This window comes from Brachionichthys hirsutus, unplaced genomic scaffold (genome assembly GCF_040956055.1).
Source record: "Brachionichthys hirsutus isolate HB-005 unplaced genomic scaffold, CSIRO-AGI_Bhir_v1 contig_971, whole genome shotgun sequence".
Lineage (NCBI taxonomy): Eukaryota > Metazoa > Chordata > Actinopteri > Lophiiformes > Brachionichthyidae > Brachionichthys > Brachionichthys hirsutus.
Genome location: NW_027180381.1, coordinates 95,313 through 117,067, shown reverse-complemented (window position 1 = coordinate 117,067; position 21,755 = coordinate 95,313). Strand labels below are relative to the sequence as shown.

Sequence of the window (21,755 nt, the reverse complement as noted above, 5' to 3'; positions counted from 1 at the left end):
AATCGTTTATCTTACCTTCCTCTCAGGTTGTCTCCGTGATAAACCGAGGAGCGTTTGTAATGACTAACTCCTCTAAATTCTCTTTAACTTTCCCAGCAGACACACACACACAGACACGCACACGCACGCACACACACACACACACACACACAAGATGGTGGACGCCACGCTTGCTGAAGTCGGCAGGAACCTCAGTGACGCTATGAGCTTCCTGGCGATGGAGAGAGGTGAGATTTATTTTTTTGTCTTTATTTCTTTTTGCTTCGCTGAGTATTTATTTGTAGTTTTTACTGCACGATGTGAAACAGGCGACCTCTGTCTGCTGAACGTTGTACTGAACACACGAGGGAGACGCACGCGTTCAGGTGCTTGTTTGTGCTGTTCACCTGTTCAGAGAACTGGAGGCGGGATCAGAGAGGCGGAGCTTCAGCGGAGCGATCATCCCTGGACCGCTGCAGGGAGAGTAAGACGTGCCCAAACGCGCACGCACACACACACACACACACACACGCACACACACACACGCACACACACACACACACACGCACACACACACCACAGGCGACTGGTCACCCAAAACACTTTGGGTACTTTTACTTTATGAATTAAACATACTTATTTGATATTTACTTCGGTCCTATTTTGTATGTGTCTTTGTTTTCTTTGTTCTTTAATATTATTTATATTTTCACTTATTAATGTATTTTTAAATCTGCCATCCCTCTGTACTTCTGTTAGATGTGTTTAAAACCTGCCTGGGATTGGGGGGGGGGGGGGGGGGGGCACTGCTAAGCTCGTAGCAATGCCGCTGTCTGAGTACGATCAGGTGTGAATGCGGTGCAGCGATGAAGCGCTTTATTTCCGACGCCTTGGAGAACCCGATGTGTGTTTCTGAGTTCAAACGCTCGATGCTCTCTTTGATCTGCAGCGGTTCTGAGTTCAAACGCTCGATGCTCTCTTTGATCCGCAGCGGTCAGGATGCTGCCACCATCCTGCACCTCGTTCATAACCTCATGCATGAAGAGGAGGAGGAGGAGGAAGAAGAGGACCCGCCCAGCCAACAGTAAGCAGAACTAGCCTGTGACAAAAGTGATGAAGATGAGTACTGGCAGTATTTGTAGCCCGATTACTGTGTTTGACCTCATTGACCTTTCTGTGAAATCAAACGCGTTCCTCATCCTTTGAAGTTCTGTGAGGCTGATTTTACTCCACATATTTATTTAGTGAAAAGTCTTGTGAGTTGCGGCGTCCGCGGCTCCTCCCCTCTGGCAGCCACGGCCAATGAGCAGCTGGCGCTGTGTGAATGCCTCCACAGAGGAGGCGGACTGAAACGTGACGGACGCTTTTCCATCAACGCTTTGGTGACGCTTTGATCTGTCGGAGCCGCTGCTCTGGACCGATAACCTGCAGGTGATCGTAGGAGAGGAGAGAAACCTTCAAGGAGTCTGATCCGGCTGCTGCTCTGTGTTTCCAGCAGGAGGCGGGATGTGGGCCAGCTGGGTCACATGACCTTGTTGGGCCACAGCCTGGCAGCCTACATGTCGGTGTTGGACAGAGAGCGGCTGCAGACGCTGACCACCCGGATCCTGCCCGACACCACGCTGTGGCTCTGCAGACTGTTCAGGTGGGCGGCGTCGGACGCGTGGGGGGTCCTCTGGGGGGGCTCTCTGGGGGGTCCTCGGGGGGGGTCCTCTGGGGGGGTCCTCGGGGGGAGTCCTCTGGGGGGTCCTCTGGGGGGCTCTCTGGGGGGGTCCTCTGGGGGGTCCTCGGGGGTGGTCCTCTGGAGGGTCCTCTGGGGGGGGCCTCTGGAGGGTCCTCTGGGGGGGCTCTCTGGGGGGTCCTCTAGGGGGTCCTCTGGGGGGGCTCTCTGGAGGGGCCTCTGGAGGGTCCTCTGGGGGGGCTCTCTGGGGGGTCTCTCTGGAGGGTCCTCTGGGGGGGGCTCTGGAGGGTCCTCTGGAGGGTCCTCTGGGGGGGTCCTCTAGGGGGTCCTCTGGGATTCGTTAGCACCCATAGTGAACTCTCCAGCTACTCGCTGCTCTGCCCCCCCCTGTCCAGGTATGAGAACGGCTCCGCCTACTTCCATGAGGATGGCAGGGACGGCCTCGTCAAAGTGTGCCGGCTGGCCATTCACATATGGCCGGGAGGCTCCCGTTGCTGCTGATCGCCAATGCAGGTGAGCCAGCGGGCACAGTCCTAGTATTTGGTGCTTTCCAGGAGTAATAATTTGCTTTGCCCCCCCGCCCCCCCAGGCACCCCTGGAGCAGGTCACACAGACAAGTTGGCTCGTCTGAAGGACCTCTGTGAGCAGTACAACATATGGCTCCATGTTGAGGGGTGGGTCACTCCTCCTGCACGGGACTGAGACGCTCATCAGGAGGCGTGTGGGCGGTTCTCCCTGTAGCTCTGTCTGTTCTCGGGTTACAAGCCAGACTTTGCTTCTTTCACTGCATGAATTACGAAACGCATCTTGTCCTCCTGTTTTAGTTTCGGTGCCGCCTGCCGGTCTATAAAGCAGCGTAACGGCTGAGATGAACGTCACGCACCCATTTGGGATGAGATCCGTCTTCCAATGCTTTTCACCTTAATCTTATCTATTATTTAACCGAGCTAATATTATCAGCAGCATTTGTTACGTAGGATTCTTATGTCTTACGTGAGGTCCGTTTTGTCGTTTATCTTGCTGTTGTGCTTTCTCCTCTAGGGTCAACCTGGCAACCCTGGTGGCGGGTCAGGTCACCTCAGCTATCCTGGTAACGTGGTGTAAATACTGTCTCCAGTTTCAACACAGAATGTTCAGAGCGGCGTGAAATGTGTGGCCCGTTTCTCAGTCTCGGCCATTAATCCTTACAAACACGTAGAACACAAACATTTCTGGAGCTTCTCGTGAAAACGGTGCTGCAGCGTCGGGATTTATTTTACAACACATTTAAAGCGGAAAATGTATTTATCATTCAGCGGAACTGGCGGGGTAGGGGAACGGTGCAACGCTCCTCCCCTGACCCACGACGCCGTTGCAGCCGTTCCTGCTCTGGTAACCTGCGGCTCTCTGTGCTCCTTCACCTCCAGGCAGCAACCAGGTGTGACAGTATGACCCTCACCCCCGGTCCGTGGCTGGGCCTGCCTGCTTTGTCAAGCATTTGTTTAATAGCGCTCTTATTCTCTGTGTGAAAAGAGGCTTTTATTTTGTAGGAGCATAAACGTCACGTCCCTTTTGGGTTTTGTTTCTTCCTGTTGATACATGTAGCCGCTGCCGTTCCGCTGTGCTAAGCTATCCAATAAAGCAGCATGAGAGGCTAAAGACAGCACGAGTAGAATATTTGTTCTTCTGCACTCCAAGCGGCTCTTTCCTCGACCTGCACGCCTTAACATTATTAACAGGAAAACGTTTACTGTACGTACTATATATTTATATTCCTCAAACAAATGTTTAGTTCTGAAAAGGTTCTGATCTTTGGTTTCATTCTATAATACTGAAACAATCTATTTAGATTAATGCCTGACTGTTAAACGTGTATAAAGTGTGTGGTGAGGGGTTTTACAGCCTTAAAACATTTATGTACATGTATAATAATTAAAATAAATAAAGATGACTACATTGCGGATTTCACTTATTGTTATTGTTTTTGGAACGTAACCCCCGCGGAAAATGAGGGACTACTGTATAGCGCTTTTCTGGAAACTCAAAGACGCTTTACAGTGTACATAATATAAAAACAGTAAAGAAATACAGACAATAAAAAAAGTGAACACGGTTATAAAATCAATACAATTCAAACAGTAAAATTATACATTAAATTGATGTGTTTGATGTTTTACCATTATGATGTTTTCCCAATCTAATGGCTGTGGTGTCGTTTATAGAGCTACTATAGTTAAACCTGGAGTAGACGCCATTCTGCAGTCCAGTAACTTGCATGCATTAAACCGTAAACGGTGTACAAAAAAGAGAAACGTCCGACAGTAAACCAGGAAATGAACCGACGGATTCTCTGCTACACGACATGAACACCAGGCCAGAGTCCTCGAGACACGCCCCTCGGCTCACAGAGGGCCAGTGTCCAGCGACTTAAAAGCTCCCAGTGACGCGGTAACATCGGTGAAGCGCGGCGGTTTGATGCAGTCCAGCAGTAACAACACGCCCAGCAAGGACTGCATGAAAAAGAATTCCTCAAATAGCCACCGGATCCTCTCCAGCGGGTCTCAGTAATAATCTCTACTTCCTACTGCCCAATCTAATAATGGCAAAACCCCAAAATTAAATCTACATATGTGATACATGTATTGAATCGTGGCCCCGAAATACTGACAGGTCCTTGTTGCCTTTGAGAAAGCTTCTATTTTTGGAAAGATCGCTGTTTTCACTTCACAATAATGTGCCAGCAATATAAAAAACAAAAACGTTTGGTTGTTTAATAAAAGTAATTTATTCTGTGTCTAACCCTCTTCAGAGCCATCAACTCCTGCAGAAGCTCAAAACTGTGGCCTCCATCAAGACCTCGGTAAGTGTTTGCTTGACATTCTGCCATAACGAGAAAAGCACTCAGAGCACAGACCTCCCCCAAGCAGCTCCCCCCCCCCCCCCCCCCCCCCCTAACTGGATCTACACCGTCCACATGGTGATCTGGATCAGCACCAGAAGGTTCTACATTGTTCTTGGTATCTTTATACCATATAGGCTGTCTGCACACGCTCCAGATGAACTGAAACATTTTAAAGACTGAATCATGCGGTTCCTACGAAACATCCAGAAACACTTTTCTCTTGCCTGAACAGTCTCTGTACAGGATGCATGCACCTCCAGTTACTGTGATATCAAAGTAAAACGTGATCTGATCAAAACAAGAATCTCTATTCCCATTTAGTGGAAACGGAAAGAGAAACGTGATCATTTGCAAAACGCTGAAACGCTGAACCATATATAGTTTTATTCATGCTATTCGTGCCCAGCTGGAACCAAATGCTGAATCATTATCCCCAACTGGACGCCTTTACTTTTGTGTGGCTCCTTCTAACTGACCCTGACTCGAGCAGCATGAACGAATCAGAAACGGAGCTCGTTTGTGTTTGTAGGCTGTGCTTGACGCCGGGATCGCCTCGGCCACGGTAAAAGTCTCGTTCTCCGGAGTGCTGGCGGCTCGAAGGCTTGTTCACTGGCATCTTTCCAACTCGCCGATCTATGATTAGCAGCATCGGAACATGCCGTGAATAATCCAGATCTCAGTGGTACTTAAACCTGGTGAGAGTGGAATACATTTCAGTTTACTGCATTCCCTGTGGAGATGCAGAGATACCAATACCTGCAACTCCAGGTGTGTGCGTGTGCCTATAGTCGGTGCGGCTTGCCTTGGGTTTCGGGGCGTGGCGTAGCTGATTCCGCCCGTCTCTGGTGCTTCACTCCGGGACGTTCCCGGCGCCCTCGCCTCGTTCTCTCCATCCTCTCTCTCGTCTTTCTTCCTGTCACTCCGGAGCATTTCTCTCTCCGGCTCTGTGGTTTTTGGGTTTCATCTGGCTGAAGGGCTGTTCACTTTGTGTTCAGTATTTAAGAAAAGAACCACTAAGGCATAATCTCTGAGGTATTCAGCGAGTGTATTTAAACACTCATTGCATTTCTGTGCCTTTAATGTATATATAATACAAAGGGTCATGAATATCTGCCCGTTAATTGAAACTCCTACATTTTGTCGGGCTGTTTGGGGTCCTGATCAATCCATTCATTTATCAGTATGTAATGAGGAGTAGGCCAAGCTTGACAGAATCATAAAACACTTCGCAGGTACTTTGTAGGGTATATCTGCCTACCGGTACTTTTACGTTTTCAGGTCGCATTGAGAGTTTCTTGCCAGTCTGAAAGCATCGGGACATTTTTTCCATTTGAGATGTTTACCATACACTGCTTAAAAAAAGAAGAAAAAAGCTGCTAAATATAAATGCAAAAACATATAAAGTGCAAGATTCCAATGTAAGAGTCTGAACCGTTGCTGCTGATCTCGGTTCACTGGGGGCGGGGGTTCCCGGCATAAAAGCTAAACGCTGCTTCGCCAGGTTTATATTCAACTAACATGTCATTGAAGCATTCTGCCTCTAACCCACTGACTGATTCATAAACCAGTAGCAAAACTATCCCAGAGCCCACTGGGAGCCAGTGTACAGAGTTCAGAACTGGAGTGATCTGAGCTCATTGTTCTGGTCAACCCTTGAGCTGCAGAGTTCTGGATAGGCTACCTTCCCTCTGGATATGTTCTTAAGCTGACAGAAAGGGTCCTCGGACTGACCCCTGGGGAACGCCATACATTGTAGTTTGCAGAATCAAACTTCCAATTGTCCCAAAATAAGTCTGTCCCTCCAAACACAGGACTGTTCCTGTGAGACCTGCTCAGGTCTGGGTTTGTAACCGGTACAACAGCATTTTATGATCTACATTATTTTGACGTGTTTCTTAAAGGTGCGGGCGCTGGTACTTCAGGCCAAGAGTCTTCCATTGGACAGTCTTAAGGTTTTACACAGACGTTTCAAGGCTGATTGAATTAATTTAATTAAGTCATTATGTGAGAGGACAAACAGAAGTGATGAAAGTGAGAGACTTCAAGAGGACAGATCTTTCATCAATCATCCCAATTCAGATGTTCATGATGATCTAAACATCCTGAATAAAGCGGCTGAAGATGAACTAAACTGACTAAGGGGAGGGAAATGCTGCTTTTTCTCAAGAGCATGGCAGCAAAGACATCATACTTGGACAAACTGATATAAACTATATCAAATGCAAATGCTTTCTGTTGTTCTCTGCCTCGGGTGATGCGAGGCAATACAAGAGTCAGCCTTGTGGGCCCTAGTTCCTGTGCCTGGGTCTTAAAACATGGGTGGTACTTGTGTTGAGGTTTCAAGGTCCAGTCTGGTCCATCGTCTTCTTATTGGGGTAGTGCCTTGGTGGGACATTTGTTCTCTAAAGCCTGCTTCAACCCTTCGGAGTCATTACAGGGTTCGACTTTAACTCTGAAAACTGCCTGCCCAAAACCCTTTGATGGTTGCCCACAAATATTGTACTTTTTTTCGTAATGTATCCGATAGACTGTGGACTAATGATGGTCAGGATTCAAAAAGGCCTGGATGAGATAAATGCTCTCTTCCTGTCTTCAGTCCCCATTGAACCCCCCCCCCCCCCCCTGTTACACCAAAATCCAATAAGGTGTCCTGAGTTTCAGGTTTTCTTTCTTGTAATGCAAAAAATAAAAATATATAAATTTCACCCATTCAGCTTTGCATGTCACACGACGGCTTGCTTAAAGCACGAAGGTGATGATGCTGAATTTGTTTGCCCGTGTCTCTGTGTCCAACAGGTGGAGGACGGACTCGGCTCTCCTGTGGTACTGTTTAAGTTCTCCCAGGAAATATGTTCTGGTAAGAGTCTAATTCTGTTTCTGCAGTTCAACCAGCGGTAGTAAAGAGTTCTTTAGAAATAGTAAAACCCCCTTCCCCCTCCGTCTTCCACGGTGATGAGGTATTGCAATCCGTGTGGAATGATCCTCTCTGCTGTGTCCGTGGGACACGTGAATCGGCATCCATCAAATCTCGTTTTGGAGACGGAGACGGACGATGAGGTGGTGAAAGCCAGATTGTGTGCCTCAGCCCTCCACAAAGTTCAGTGGGAATTGGTTCAGTGTGGAAAATGTTGCCTGTGGGTGTGCAGAGGAATTGGCCTGTGGCATGCCCACACCCACAGGCAACATTTCAGGGTGAACTGATAAATAAAAGAAACGCTGCCCTTAGCCGCGCCGTTTCCAGCCCTCGTCTGCAGGAAGATGTTTAGTGTGGCTCCTCTACTTCAGTGAGACACTGATATTATTATTATTATTATATATATATATAAAAATAAAGGTGACATTTGAGAATATGGACCGAACGCTGGTGTACAGGTACCAGTACACGTTCACCAGGGCGTTAATTAACTCCTCATTATTGAGGATTGCCGACACTAGGTTTCGAGCCGACTCGCTCAGTGACCCTCGTCTATTAACGACACAAGATAACGTCAGCGATCATTCAATGTATCGGCGTTCGGTCCATATTCTCAAATTCTGCCTTTTAATATATATCTAATAATTTCCTGAACGGCTTGCCATTAGTTTGTGCTAGTTGTTTCCTTTTTTGTGACGTTAGCATCCGATGGGGCTTCAGTGGAGCGGTACTGCGCTGGGGAGATGGAGGTGTTTGACGCCTTCAACAGATGGGTGAGCGTCTGTGTAACGATGAATCGTTATAGGTCTATGAGTCTGGATATACGTACACATGGATATACGTACACATGGATATACGTACACAGGGATATACGTACACATGGATATACGTACACATGGATATATGTACACATGGATATACGTACACATGGATATACGTACACATGGATATACGTACACATGGATATACGTACACATGGATATACGTACACATGGATATACGTACACATGGATATACGTACACATGGATATACGTACACATGGATATATGTACACATGGATATACGTACACATGGATATACGTACACATGGATATACGTACACATGGAAATACGTACACATGGATATACGTACACATGGATATACGTACACATGGAAATACGTACACATGGATATACGTACACATGGATATACGTACACATGGATATACGTACACATGGATATACGTACACATGGATATACGTACACATGGATATATGTACACATGGATATATGTACACATCTCTGTGCGTTTACTTTGCACATGGAAATTGGAAGTGTTCCCCATCATTTTCCTGCAGATGTTAAATGTTATGAAAAAAGAAATCAAATCACAGAAATAATGTCTGGAACAATAAATCGATCCCCTGATTTGGTTTTAGACTCGGACCAAAGACTACTTTTCCACCTTGTGTCAGTTCAGATGAGGTGGTTTTGGATTATAATCTACCTTTTATAGTCATGGCTTCCAGACTACAGCAGTACGGACAGGTTGTAATTAGACGGTAATCTGCTTTGAAAGGCGTTTAGATGGAGCTCAACAGTGCTGCTGTAAATGCTCTCAACTGCCCCCCCCCCCCCCCCCTTTCTGTTGTAGCTGGCTGAACGGCTGATCCAGCTTCTCCCCACCAGTGGGGTCGATGTGGTGGAGCTGGAAGACGAGGGTGTTTGTGTTCGCTTCAGCCCCCTCCTGACTGCTGCAGGTATCAAACACACGCGCACACACACAGGCACACGCACACGCACACACACACACAGATGTGGCATTTTGCTAAGGAAATGCTTTGAACATGGCGTCCTCTCTTCTGTCCAGGTCTGGGCACCCAGCAGGAGGACGTGGAGGACCTGGTGAGGAAGCTGTCGGAGCTGACTGTCACCATGAGCGCCACCCTGAGCATCAGACAAGACTTCAGAGAGGAAGCCCATCGCCACGCCCCTTCACTCGTATACATCGAGGATCTCAGCTGGCCCGGCCTGGGTGCTCTCCGGTAAAGCTCGATAGATTTTAAAGGGTCCGGCTGCCATTGAACTAAGGGTTCAATGGCCTTGGCCCAGCTTTACTCCTTATAATATCCCTCAATAGGAGGAGCGAGGGGAGCCGGTAGGGTCCTGTGGAAGCCTGCTGGCACCAGCCAGCCTGGCTGACCCATTCATGAGGAGACACTTCCCAGTCGGTCGTTTTAGTCCGTTTAGAAGTCATCTCTGGTGACTGCTTGAGTTTACATAGCGTTAAACATGTATACCTCAGAACAAACGGAAGAAAGACCAGATGTGTAGCTAATTTAGAGGTTTATTTAGAACATCCTCCTAAGACTGAGAGGTTTCTTTCACAGGGGACTCTAGGACATTTACCCACAGAGGAAAGCATCACAAAGGATTGACTGATAACTCCAGGACTATAATATGATGGTAATATTGCAGTAACCTTTGTGGTAAATGTGGAATCTGTTGAAGCAGTAAACATCGGCTAGGAAGGAACACTTTAGCTACAGTTGAATCTCGGTTCTCCAACATAATTAGTTCCACAATACTGTTCCAAATCCGAAAGTCTATTTCCCTTCAGAAATAATGTAAACTGGATGAATCCGTTCCTACGCAGCAGATTAATGTCCGTTTCCATGCCGACAGTTATATTAATATGTAACTACGTGTATCTAAACAATAGAAAACACATAATACGAAAAACAAAAGCATAATAAAAGTTAATTTAACACAGTTCTGTATCATTTACACAGTTTAGGCTGCGGTGTCTGGAGGGAGGGGGAGGGGCAGAAGGAAGGGGGAGGGGCTATTCCTCTGAAAGGGAGTCCTCCTCCATTAAACGACTGGGTAACTGTCCTCCTGGGTTTTATTCCTTCTCTTTAGCTCAGTTTTCTATAGTAAAGTCTGAATCATTGATTTCTCCACCCCGTCCTGCAGCGAGATCCCAGACACGGACGCCGTTTCCATATTTGGTGATTATTTCCTTCTTTAATTCGACAGTTGTTCTCTCTACTTTCCTCTTTTCTGTTCCAGTAGTTTTACTGCTGCCTTTCTTTAGAGCTATGAATAAGAGCTAAAGAGAATAAATCTGAAAAAACACGCACACGAAGTGAAAGATCTGGCCGGCCGACTCAACCTGAACCTGCTCGGTTAGGCTCCGCCTTTGTTCATGTGTCTTCGGTTTGCCTTGGCTCCACTCGTCTGTTTGGGGCTCTGATGGCGCTGCGATGGCGTGATTCTATAGGCTCTGATGGCGCTGCGATGGCGTGATTCTATAGGCTCTGATGGTGTGATTCTATAGGCTCTGATGACGCTGCGATGGTGTGATTCTATAGGCGCTGATGGCGTGATTCTATAGGCTCTGATGACGCTGCGATGGCGTGATTCTATAGGCTCTGATGACGCTGCGATGGCGTGATTCTATAGGCTCTGATGACGCTGCGATGGCGTGATTCTATAGGCGCTGATGGCGTGATTCTATAGGCTCTGATGACGCTGCGATGGTGTGATTCTATAGGCTCTGATGACGCTGCGATGGCGTGATTCTATAGGCGCTGATGGCGTGATTCTATAGGCTCTGATGACGCTGCGATGGCGTGATTCTATAGGCTCTGGTGACGCTGCGATGGCGTGATTCTATAGGCTCTGATGACGCTGCGATGGCGTGATTCTATAGGCTCTGATGACGCTGCGATGGTGTGATTCTACAGGCGCTGATGGCGTGATTCTATAGGCTCTGCTGACGCTGCGATGGTGTGATTCTATAGGCTCTGATGACGCTGCGATGGCGTGATTCTATAGGCTCTGATGACGCTGCGATGGCGTGATTCTATAGGCTCTGGTGACGCTGCGATGGCGTGATTCTATAGGCTCTGATGACGCTGCGATGGCGTGATTCTATAGGCTCTGATGACGCTGCGATGACGTGATTCTATAGGCTCTGATGACGCTGCGATGGCGTGATTCTACAGGCGCTGATGGCGTGATTCTATAGGCTCTGATGACGCTGCGATGGCGTGATTCTATAGGCTCTGATGACGCTGCGATGGCGTGATTCTACAGGCGCTGATGGCGTGATTCTATAGGCTCTGATGGCGTGATTCTATAGGCTCTGATGACGCTGCGATGGCGTGATTCTATAGGCGCTGATGGCGTGATTCTATAGGCTCTGATGATGATCAGTTGACACAGAAGAGGATTTAGGGGCGGGAGCTGAAGAGGGTGACGGCGCAAGGACAGTCGACGCAAACCACAGATCACACTGTCCTCAGTGTGATCTCAGCAACGTTTGTCTGTGCTCTGACCCCGCCTCGTTAATAAGGGGGGGGGGGGGGGGGCAGGACTGAATAAAACTCCAAGACACAGATCTGCAGAGTGGAAACCTTTGACTGGAGGACACGTGGCAGATCCTTTGAACGGTGTTAGCTCGGCCTGCTCAGCTTTCTGTGTGCTTCATGCACAGCACCATGACGGATATTGTGATATTCAGGTACGAGCCTGAGACTGATGGAAGCGATGAGAGCAGGAGGAAGCAGGAAGTTAAGAAGGTCAATGCGGAGCTGCTGAAGAAACTCCACGACCTTGACACGGACATCGTCTTCTCCACTGGTGAGTACCACTGCTCATTTCACAAAGTGTCCAGTCCTGCGTCTGTCCGCTAGATCGTTTGGATTGTTGTTTGTCTCCATGTCCAACTCCCCGTCCCCGTCCCCCTCCCTCCCAAGGCCCGGAGTTTGGAGCACAAGAGGATGGTGTTTTCGTTGGCATGGTAACTGAGGATGTTGATATTTGCGCCCTGGTGGAGACGATAGCGGCCTTCGGAAGAGACATCGAGGAGAACGGAAGAGTAAATAAAAAGTCCTATCACGGGTTACTCCGTATACACGTATAAGTGTGTGTGTGTGTGTGTGTGTGTGTGTGTGCGTGTCTGTCATACGTTTAACACACCGTATGTTCCTGCTCTGCTCAGCTGCTGGAGAACATGACGGAGGTGGTGAGAAAGGGCATCCTGGAGGCGGAGCTGCAGCTGCAAAGGCCAATGAAGAGAAACTCCTGGAGGAGGTGTGTTGTGTGTGTGTGTGTGTGCACGGATGAGTCAGCGCTCGTGTCTGTAACACACACGGGTAGGTCAGCGTGAACGCTAGTGAGTCCTGGTCATCGTCTGCCCGTTGCAGCGTTTCTCTGAAATGCTCCCCACGAGTCCCCTTTTTCCTTTTGCCTTCAGAATGCCCTTCAGCGGCGGGTCCTGTGTGTTTAGCAGATAGTATTCATTCATTCATTTCTCTATTGCGCATCAGAGTCGGGCGTGTTCGCTGGAGGCAAATGGTTCTGCCAGGTGTGAGCTGCCTGAACGCTGCCCGGGTGTGAACGGCCACCGAGGATGGACGGCCGTAGCAGCTGTGAGCAGGCTGCTTCATTGGCTGTGTGTGTGTGTGTGTGTGTGTGTGTGTGTTGCAGGGGGTGATGAGGCAGCTTCCTCTGGTTGGCTCCGTCTTAAACTGGTTCTCCCCATTCCAGAGCTCTATAAAGGGCAGGACGTTCCACCTGGCCGCAGGTACCGGTGCTTTTTGTCGCTTTAATGCCACATTGGGTTTAATATTAAACAGAAACATGGAACTTTACAGCCATTTAAAACGCAAGGTTGGCTTAATGCAGTGCTTCTCAATTATTTTCTGTCGCGCCCCCCCTAGGAAGAAAAAAACATTTCGCGCCCCCCCCCCCCCCCCCCCGAAAAAAAAAAACACTCTTGTATCCTTATTAACATACAAAGAAATATAGATCAACTTACAACAAAGAATAACTTTATTACCATTTTTTTTTTGTCTGCAACAGGAAATGAGGAAGTCAAGTCTTTCTTCTTCTCCCACCGTAGATTGTTTACGACCGCTCTTCTTCTGATAATCCTCCCTGCGCGCACTCTGACAATCAGGGCGCCACTGCCAACTACTGGAGTGGATGTGCAATTACACTTTACTCTCGTAAGGCAAAAAAACATTTTCTCCGCGGTCACAGGCGCCCCCCCCCCCTGACATCGCACCGCGCCCCCCACCATTTGAGAACCACTGGCTTAATGAATGAATGTCTTGCGTCTTAGTGTTAAAAACCAGCTACCAACCAGACTGAATTCACACAGACATTTCTTTTTGTAGTGTATATGCTGCTATATACAGTTGTACTCAGAAGTTTAAATACACTAGTAGATTTTGAGTAAAAAAAGAAAAAGACCGTCAGCTTTATGTCCAAGCCGCTCAAGGGGATGCTGCGTGAGTAAAGTTCTCCTCGGTTGAATCTCCAGCAGGTGCGTTTTCTCCTGCACCTGAACTGAGTCTGCGACCACGCCCAGCGCAGCCCACGCAGGGATCAACGGGGGGGGGGGGGAGAGACAGGGCACACATAAAACAATACAGACCAATACACAATGAGCAATATTAAAAGAATAAGAATCATTTTTCCCATTACAGAATGACTTTCCATGGCTCCAGACTTGAGTCATGGAAAACAAAAGATCTGCAGGAAACGGTGATCGAACAGGAGAAAACAGGAAAGGGAATAAAAAGATATCCAGGAAGTTGAGAAGGCCAATCAGCAGGGCTCAAACTCGAGCGTTAGCGTTAGCTGCTCGGCTAACCGGGCTACATGTCGGCAGGTTTGAACAGGAGATGCAGCTTTCAGTGAAACAGCTGTGATGTGTGAAACTGTAATACATGCTACATTCTGTTGAAGTCAATCCATGGTGAGGTAGACCAACAAAAGGTTCAGTCACAACTGCCATGGAAAGGGATGCAAAGAATTACCCACAAATGGTAAAGCTGAAATGGAGTAGGGCGGCTTCTTCAAGAGGCACAATAAGGAGGCAACGGGTTAGGGACAGGGGTCAGCAACCCGCGGCTCCGGAGCTGCATGTGGCTCTTTCATCCCTCTGCTGCATGTTTAATTCAATGTATTTTATTTTAGTTTGTTCGTTTTTAAAGTGTAACTCTAAATTTGAAGATTATGGCGATTATAAATAATACAAAATAAAACGTATTAAATTTTTTTGTCGCTCATAATATACGTCACAACCATCGAACCGTGACCGGATATACGTTGTATATCCCGTCACAAACGCCAAACGTGCGATTTCTTGAATTTTTCGCCCCCCAGGTAGGACAACTGTGGATAAATCTAAGAAAAGAAAAGTGTCTGAAGACAGCAGAACGTTTAATGATACGTGGGCAGATTCGTTCGCCTTCACTGCTGACCAGACGGGTTTACCGGTACGCTTAATATGGAATGAGAAGTTAGCAAACCACAAAAAGTCAAATGTCGCAAGACATTTCCAGAATAAACACAGACTTTGCTCAAAAATATCCGGATGGAGATGAGAGAAAAAGAGCCGTTTTGGAATATAGATAGATGCAGCATGCGTTGCCTTGATTATAAGGCTTATGTAAGAGCCAATGTGCGCGTGCTGGGTGTGTGTGCGTGCTGGGTGTGTGCGCGTGCTGGGTGTGTGTGCGTGCTGGGTGTGTGCGCATCCACGCCACGGTGATTGGGGCGTGGCACAGCTGGAGTGGAGGCTTTATTTGTGTGCGCACCTGTGCTGTGTTAGTGTGTGTGTGGCCTTGTTATGCTGGTGGGGTGAGCGTGAGGAAAAACTTTTTGTTGACCGCATTAAAACGCAGGATATACGCAACACGGGAACAACGACGGATTGCACTGGCTCAACGAGGTATTTACCGTCAACCGATACAACAACCAACGTAAGTCGACAGTCTGCTTTCTATGCGAGCTGGAGCAGAATAAATGCGTCAAGACCTGTGCAAAGTACTGCGTGCGAGTCGTCAATGTTTTAACCCCTACGACTCAGCCCACCGTGGCGTGTGAATTCATTTTATATACGCCACAGCTTATATAAGGCTTTTAATTTTTTGCGGCTCCAGACATATTTGTTTTTTGTTTTTTTGGTCCGATATGGCTCTTTCAACATTTTGGGTTGCCGACCCCTGGGTTAGGGTCAGGGTTACTAACCATTAGTACGCAAATGCCACAAAGCATCCCGCTCACAATACAGTAGTCCCTCATTTTCCGCGGGGGTTACGTCCATAAACAGCCCGCAATAAGTGAAATCCGCAATGTAGTAATTTTTATTTTTTTACAATTATTATACATGTACATAAATGTTTTAAGGCTGTAAATCCCCTCACCACACACTTTATACACGTTTAACAGTCAGGCATTAATCTAAATAGATTGTTTCAGTATTATAGAATGAAACCAAAGATCAGAACCTTTTCAGAACTAAACATTTGTTTGAGAAATATAAATATATAGTACGTACAGTAAACGTTTTCCTGTTAATAATGTTAAGGCGTGCAGGTCGAGGAAAGAGCCGCTTGGAGTGCAGAAGAACAAATATTCTACTCGTGCTGTCTTTAGCCTCTCATGCTGCTTTATTGGATAGCTTAGCACAGCGGAACGGCAGCGGCTACATGTATCAACAGGAAGAAACAAAACCCAAAAGGGACGTGACGTTTATGCTCCTACAAAATAAAAGCCTCTTTTTACACAGAGAATAAGAGCGCTATAAAACAAACGCTTAACAAATAAACATGATAGCTTTTAGAATAACGAATTTAATTTTAATGATCAACCTACGAGGTTGAACACATAAGAAGTTATTAATAGCAACTCGCGTGTATTTCACAGTTCCTCCGACCGCGCCCCTTCGTCTTGCGCCGTTTCAAGGCGCGTTCAAGTGCAAAAAGGAAAATCTGAAAAATTGCATTAAAACTCTGCGAAGCAGCGGAAGATGAAGCGCATTATATCGAGGGACGACTGTACACCGAACGGCACAGAAGCAAGCCCCAAAACCTCTGGAACAAAGTTCTTTAGAGTGATGAGTCCAACGAGACTTGTGATGAAAGGTACGCCGCTTCTTCTGTGAGGTGGGTCGGGGATGTGTGCGCTACAAAGGCACTGGAAATGGACTAAATGGATCACAAGATGAATGAAGCGTGTTATCAGGAAATACTGGGGAGGCTTGGCTTCAAAGGAACACGGTCTCTGTCGGCTGGGGTGAGCTTGGACTCGTACGGGACGTACTGGGACGTTCCAATGCGATCACGATCCAAAACACAAGAACAAGACGACCCGTCATTGGCTCCAGCAGAATAAAACGAAGGTTCTGGCGTGGCCGTCTCGGCCCCCTGACCACAATGTCAGAGAGCCACTCCGGGAAGATCTCAAACCTGCAGCGGTTTGTGACGGCCCAAGAGGTGACAGGGACTGGAGGCTTTTTGACGAGGAATGGCCGACTTTACCAACTGAGGGAATAAAGAGCCTCGTCCACAACGACCACGAAAGACTTTGATCTCACCAGTTTAACAGATGGGAGAAGTTTAAAAAAGCCTTAATGATTCAAAGTATCTTTATCATGTCCTAAGATTATTGGCGTCATCGCGCTGTGTGTGTGTGTGTGTGTGTGTGTGTGTGTGTGTGTGTGTGGACGCTCCCCCTGACTGATCCAGCTCTCCCTCTGTCTCCTGTATGCGTCGAAGAAGAGCAGGGTGGATAAAGTTTTCATTATGTGGTAATGTCCCAGCCCCAATTCTTTTTGGGGGTGTGCTAAAAACGTCCTTCACGGTTACCATGGTAGCGCTGCTGCGCCCGTGCTCGCTAGCGTTTAGAGCATTTCTGACAGAGCTGTTTGAGACAGAAATGAGGGACGCTGTCCTGCTGCATCTGTTTGAGACAGACAAGAGGGACGCTGTCCTGCAGCATCTGTTTGAGACAGAAATGAGGGACGCTGTCCTGCAGCATCTGTTAGAGACAGAAATGAGGGACGCTGTCCTGCAGCATCTGTTTGAGACAGAAATGAGGGACGCTGTCCTGCAGCATCTGTTTGAGACAGAAATGAGGGACGCTGTCCTGCAGCATCTGTTTGAGACAGAAATGAGGGACGCTGTCCTGCTGCATCTGTTTGAGACAGAAATGAGGGACGCTGTCCTGCAGCATCTGTTTGAGACAGAAATGAGGGACGCTGTCCTGCAGCATCTGTTTGAGACAGAAATGAGGGACGCTGTCCTGCAGCATCTGTTTGAGACAGAAATGAGGGACGCTGTCCTGCAGCATCTGTTTGAGACAGAAATGAGGGACGCTGTCCTGCAGCATCTGTTTGAGACAGAAAAGAGGGACCCTGTCCTGCAGCATCTGTTTGAGACAGAAATGAGGGACGCTGTCCTGCAGCATCTGTTTGAGACAGAAATGAGGAACGCTGTCCTGCAGCATCTGTTTGAGACAGAAATGAGGGACGCTGTCCTGCAGCAGTGTTTGGGAACTGCATTAACTTCTGGAGTTCACGTCTAAAGGACAGAACCGCCATGACGTCACGTTGATGCTACAGGGAGGACGTGCGGCGCGGAGACACGAGCACAAATCAAAGGCAAAAGACACGTCAGGTAACGCTCCCGGTCAACGTTACCGCCCAGACGCACGTGACGTCACCTTCCCGACCCGACCTGAGTAAACGCGCCGGTTTCCGGATGGGTTCGGGTTCGGGTTCGGTTCGGGTTCGGTTCGGGCTACTTACTGCTCGGGCGGCTGCGCTCCTCTCTGCCGAGGAGGTGCTGGCGTCTCCTGCTAGATCCGCCTTCTTCCTCCTCCTCCTCCTCCTCCTCCCGGCACTGCGCGCGCAACACGCTCGTAATACGCACACAAGTACGCGCGTGCTTGTGTGCGTTTCGGACGTCCTCAAGCCGCGTGACAGTAGAAATGTAAATAAGTAAATATGAGCGAGCTGGGTGGGACAGTCCCCGTGACGTCACGCTGATGATTAACAGCTCCAGTACAAAAGCTGTGTTGCCTTGACAACACTGGAAGGTGATGGTAAGGGGGGGGGGCATGGCTGCTCATTCGAGGAGGCATGACCGTAATAATTGTAGGCGACACCTTAGTCACACAACACCGCCGAGACACACAACACCGCAGAGACACACAACACCGCAGAGACACACAACACCGCCCAGACACACAACACCGCCGAGACACACAACACCGCCGAGACACACAACACCGCCGAGACACACAACACCGCCCAGACACACAACACCGCCCAGACACACAACACCGCCCAGACACACAACACCGCCCAGTCACACAACACCGCCGAGACACACAACACCGCCCAGTCACACAACACCGCCGAGACACACAACACCGCCCAGACACACAACACCGCCCAGTCACACAACACCGCCGAGACACACAACACCGCCCAGTCACACAACACCGCCCAGACACACAACACCGCCCAGTCACACAACACCACCCAGACACACAACACCACCGAGACACACAACACCGCAGAGACACACAACACCGCCCAGACACACAACACCGCCGAGACACACAACACTGCCCAGACACACAACACTGCCCAGACACACAACACCACCGAGACACACAACACTGCCCAGACACACAACACTGCCCAGACACACAACACCGCCGAGACACACAACACCGCCCAGACACACAACACCGCCCAGACACACAACACCGCCCAGACACACAACACCACCGAGACACACAACACCACCGAGACACACAACACCACCGAGACACACAACACCGCCCAGACACACAACACCGCAGAGACACACAACACCGCAATACCTACAGGTCCGAAAGGAAAGACGTCTATAAAACTAGTGTAGACAGGGCAAACAACCGGTTAAAATATAAAATCCAGGAAAAATCGTAACTGCATAAATAGATAAATAAAGAACAGACTAATTAAGAAAACCTGATTCTGTTATTGAAATAGTTTGGGCATGTTAAAATCCAAATGGCATCTAAAAAGGTTGAAATTCATAGAATGGCGGCCGCCAACTCTCCATCATCTACATGGGGAGGAATAATATGTGAACTTGCAAAATATGATAAGATGCTAAAAGATTTACTTTAGTAAAAAGGTGATCGGGGGGGCTAGCAGGCCCGTTTACACACACACATATCTGGTGAATTTAATAACGGTGAAACACCAACTACTTGATGCATGCAGCAATGTCTAAAACTAAATGATGAAATTGAAAATAAATCAAAAATTAACTTCCGGCTTGGAACTGAAAATGGATCAATTGTCAAAGATTGTGAGGGAGTTCAAATGTTTTAGATGGGTGGTTCAAAATCTCTTGAGCCGTAACCTGTGTAAGAAAGAGCAAGCACACACACACACACACACTACACCTAAATTTACACCTTCGGCTTGCGGTGGAGTGGGACAGAGAAGGGCCCTCTCGGTCCCACTGGAACCTGACAGCTGGAATTGACCTTAGGCCAACATGCTCACGAGTATCAAGATGTAAATGCAGAACACCTGCACACAAACCCCGAAATTAGTTACCTAATCGAAGAGCATTGCTGCACGTAAAATAAGGAGTCATTGAGGGGAGATCGAGGCCTAGTAGAGGCGCCGGGGTGAGATAGAGGCAGGATGAAGACCTCCGATAACGCGGAGCTACGTCAGTAGATCACTGATAAGGTGACAGAGAAGCTACATGATCCACAAAAAGCATTCACGAAATATGATGTACCCTGCTAGAGACGAGGCAGGGCAGAGAACACAGACACGCACACCCCAGAACCAGACAATCACAGAGCAGTGCTGCACGTCACAGAATGCAGGACAGAAGTCAAGATTATCTGGGAGCACATATTACTAATCATAGGAAAGAAGTTCTGTAAATGTGTCTATAATCTTGGAGTAGAAATGTAAAGATTTTGTCTGAGTGTGCTGCAGGTTCTAATGGAGGCCTGATGAGTGTGTGACAGGAGAACCACGTCTGGGGGGCCGCCAGAAACACAGAGGTTGTGAGACAGTGGAGGAAACTTTCTGACAATGACCATCCCAGGGTCCCACCATGGATGTCCTGAACGCCGGAAAGGAACACATACGTTGGGGGAGTACAAACACACTCTGTCACGGGACACCGGACAGTGTTATTGAGGTAGAAGACCATTGCAAATTCATATGCTCTATTTTTGTAGATATCGAACGTCCCCATGCAGGATGATCTGGAGAAGGGACAGAACGGACAACAACCAGGGTGGGATAGACTCCTCCCTCAGCTTCATCCATCAACACTGACCCACTTTCAGTGAGAACGCAAACACTTTCAATAAAGTTAACACTCTGAGAATGACAAGTCATTCCCTGTGTGTACATACTCGTCATCGCATACAGCTATTTCACACACACGAGGACAATGTTGCCCCTGACGTGCTCACAACACGGGGTTAGTGCAGGGCTCAAGAGGTAAGGTTGAGGACATCTTAAACACTGTGGCACCGGAAGCTAACCTTCACATAATTGATGGTTGGGTGGTTAATTTAGGTTATAGAGAGTTTTGCACAGAAGCTCGAGGAAGCTCATTTGGACGTATGGAGACATTGTGAGGGGAGTGCACAGATGTGGGACGGGGGAGCTTCGGTGTTCTCACAACATTCCGGGACAGAGACAAACAGAGAAGGAACGAGTCCACCATATCTGGAGGTAAGAGATGAACATTGACTGTCCTTGGTTAAGTTAAGCAGACAGGAACAGCTCAGACGTAGATAGAAACATATCAATTTTATGACGTTCAAGGTTTGACAATCAGATGAGAGATATTGAGGACTGTGAACTTGCCATATATGTAGTCCTTGAACTTTGTACACGCGAAAACCACTGCGAGCAGTTCTTTTTCAATCTGTGCATATCGTGTTTCCGTGTCTGAAAGAGTCCGAGATGCATATGCGACAGGCTTTCCATCTTGCATACATGCTGCGCCAAGTCCATAACAAGATGCATCACAGGTTAGTGTCACCGGCTTCTTCACATCAAAGTATGACAGAACCGGTGACCTGGATAAGCATGGCTTGAGATGGTCGAATGCTTGTTGGTGTTGTGGAAGCCAGCACCATGCAGTGTCTTTATGAGGGAGCTGTCTGAGCGGCGCTGCGATATTGCTCAGATTTGGAATGAATTTCCCCAAATAGTTCACCATACCAAGGAAACGTTGCACTGCCAGAGAATCCTGGGACTGGCATGTTCGTGATGGCTTCAGTCTTCGTGGGGTCAGCTTTAAGACCTTCCTTTGTGAAGATGTGACCTACATAGCAAACCTGATCTAGACGAAACTTGCACTTTTGCGGGTTGAGTCTGAGTTTGATCTCTCGTGCGCGGTCAAGCACCTTCTTCAGATTTGCATCATGTTCAGCAGCATCACGACCTCCCACGAGTATGTCGTCAACAATAAT

The 21,755-nt window shown here is 48.0% G+C and overlaps 1 protein-coding gene across 1 annotated transcript; it reads left to right on the top strand.

Moving 5' to 3' along the window:
- The first annotated feature begins 154 nt into the window (after nt 1–154).
- On the top strand, nt 155–21,629 carry LOC137914340 (pyridoxal-dependent decarboxylase domain-containing protein 1-like). The gene is given in 21 exon segments (XM_068757944.1): nt 155–227; nt 397–463; nt 971–1,063; nt 1,475–1,624; nt 2,056–2,132; nt 2,135–2,173; nt 2,250–2,334; nt 2,702–2,750; nt 3,067–3,162; nt 4,449–4,499; nt 7,338–7,398; nt 8,158–8,228; nt 9,091–9,196; nt 9,307–9,481; nt 11,965–12,083; nt 12,200–12,321; nt 12,445–12,502; nt 12,505–12,536; nt 12,933–13,029; nt 15,140–15,217; nt 21,601–21,629. Coding segments are annotated over 21 exon segments (1,728 nt in total).
- The last annotated feature ends 126 nt before the right edge of the window (nt 21,630–21,755 follow it).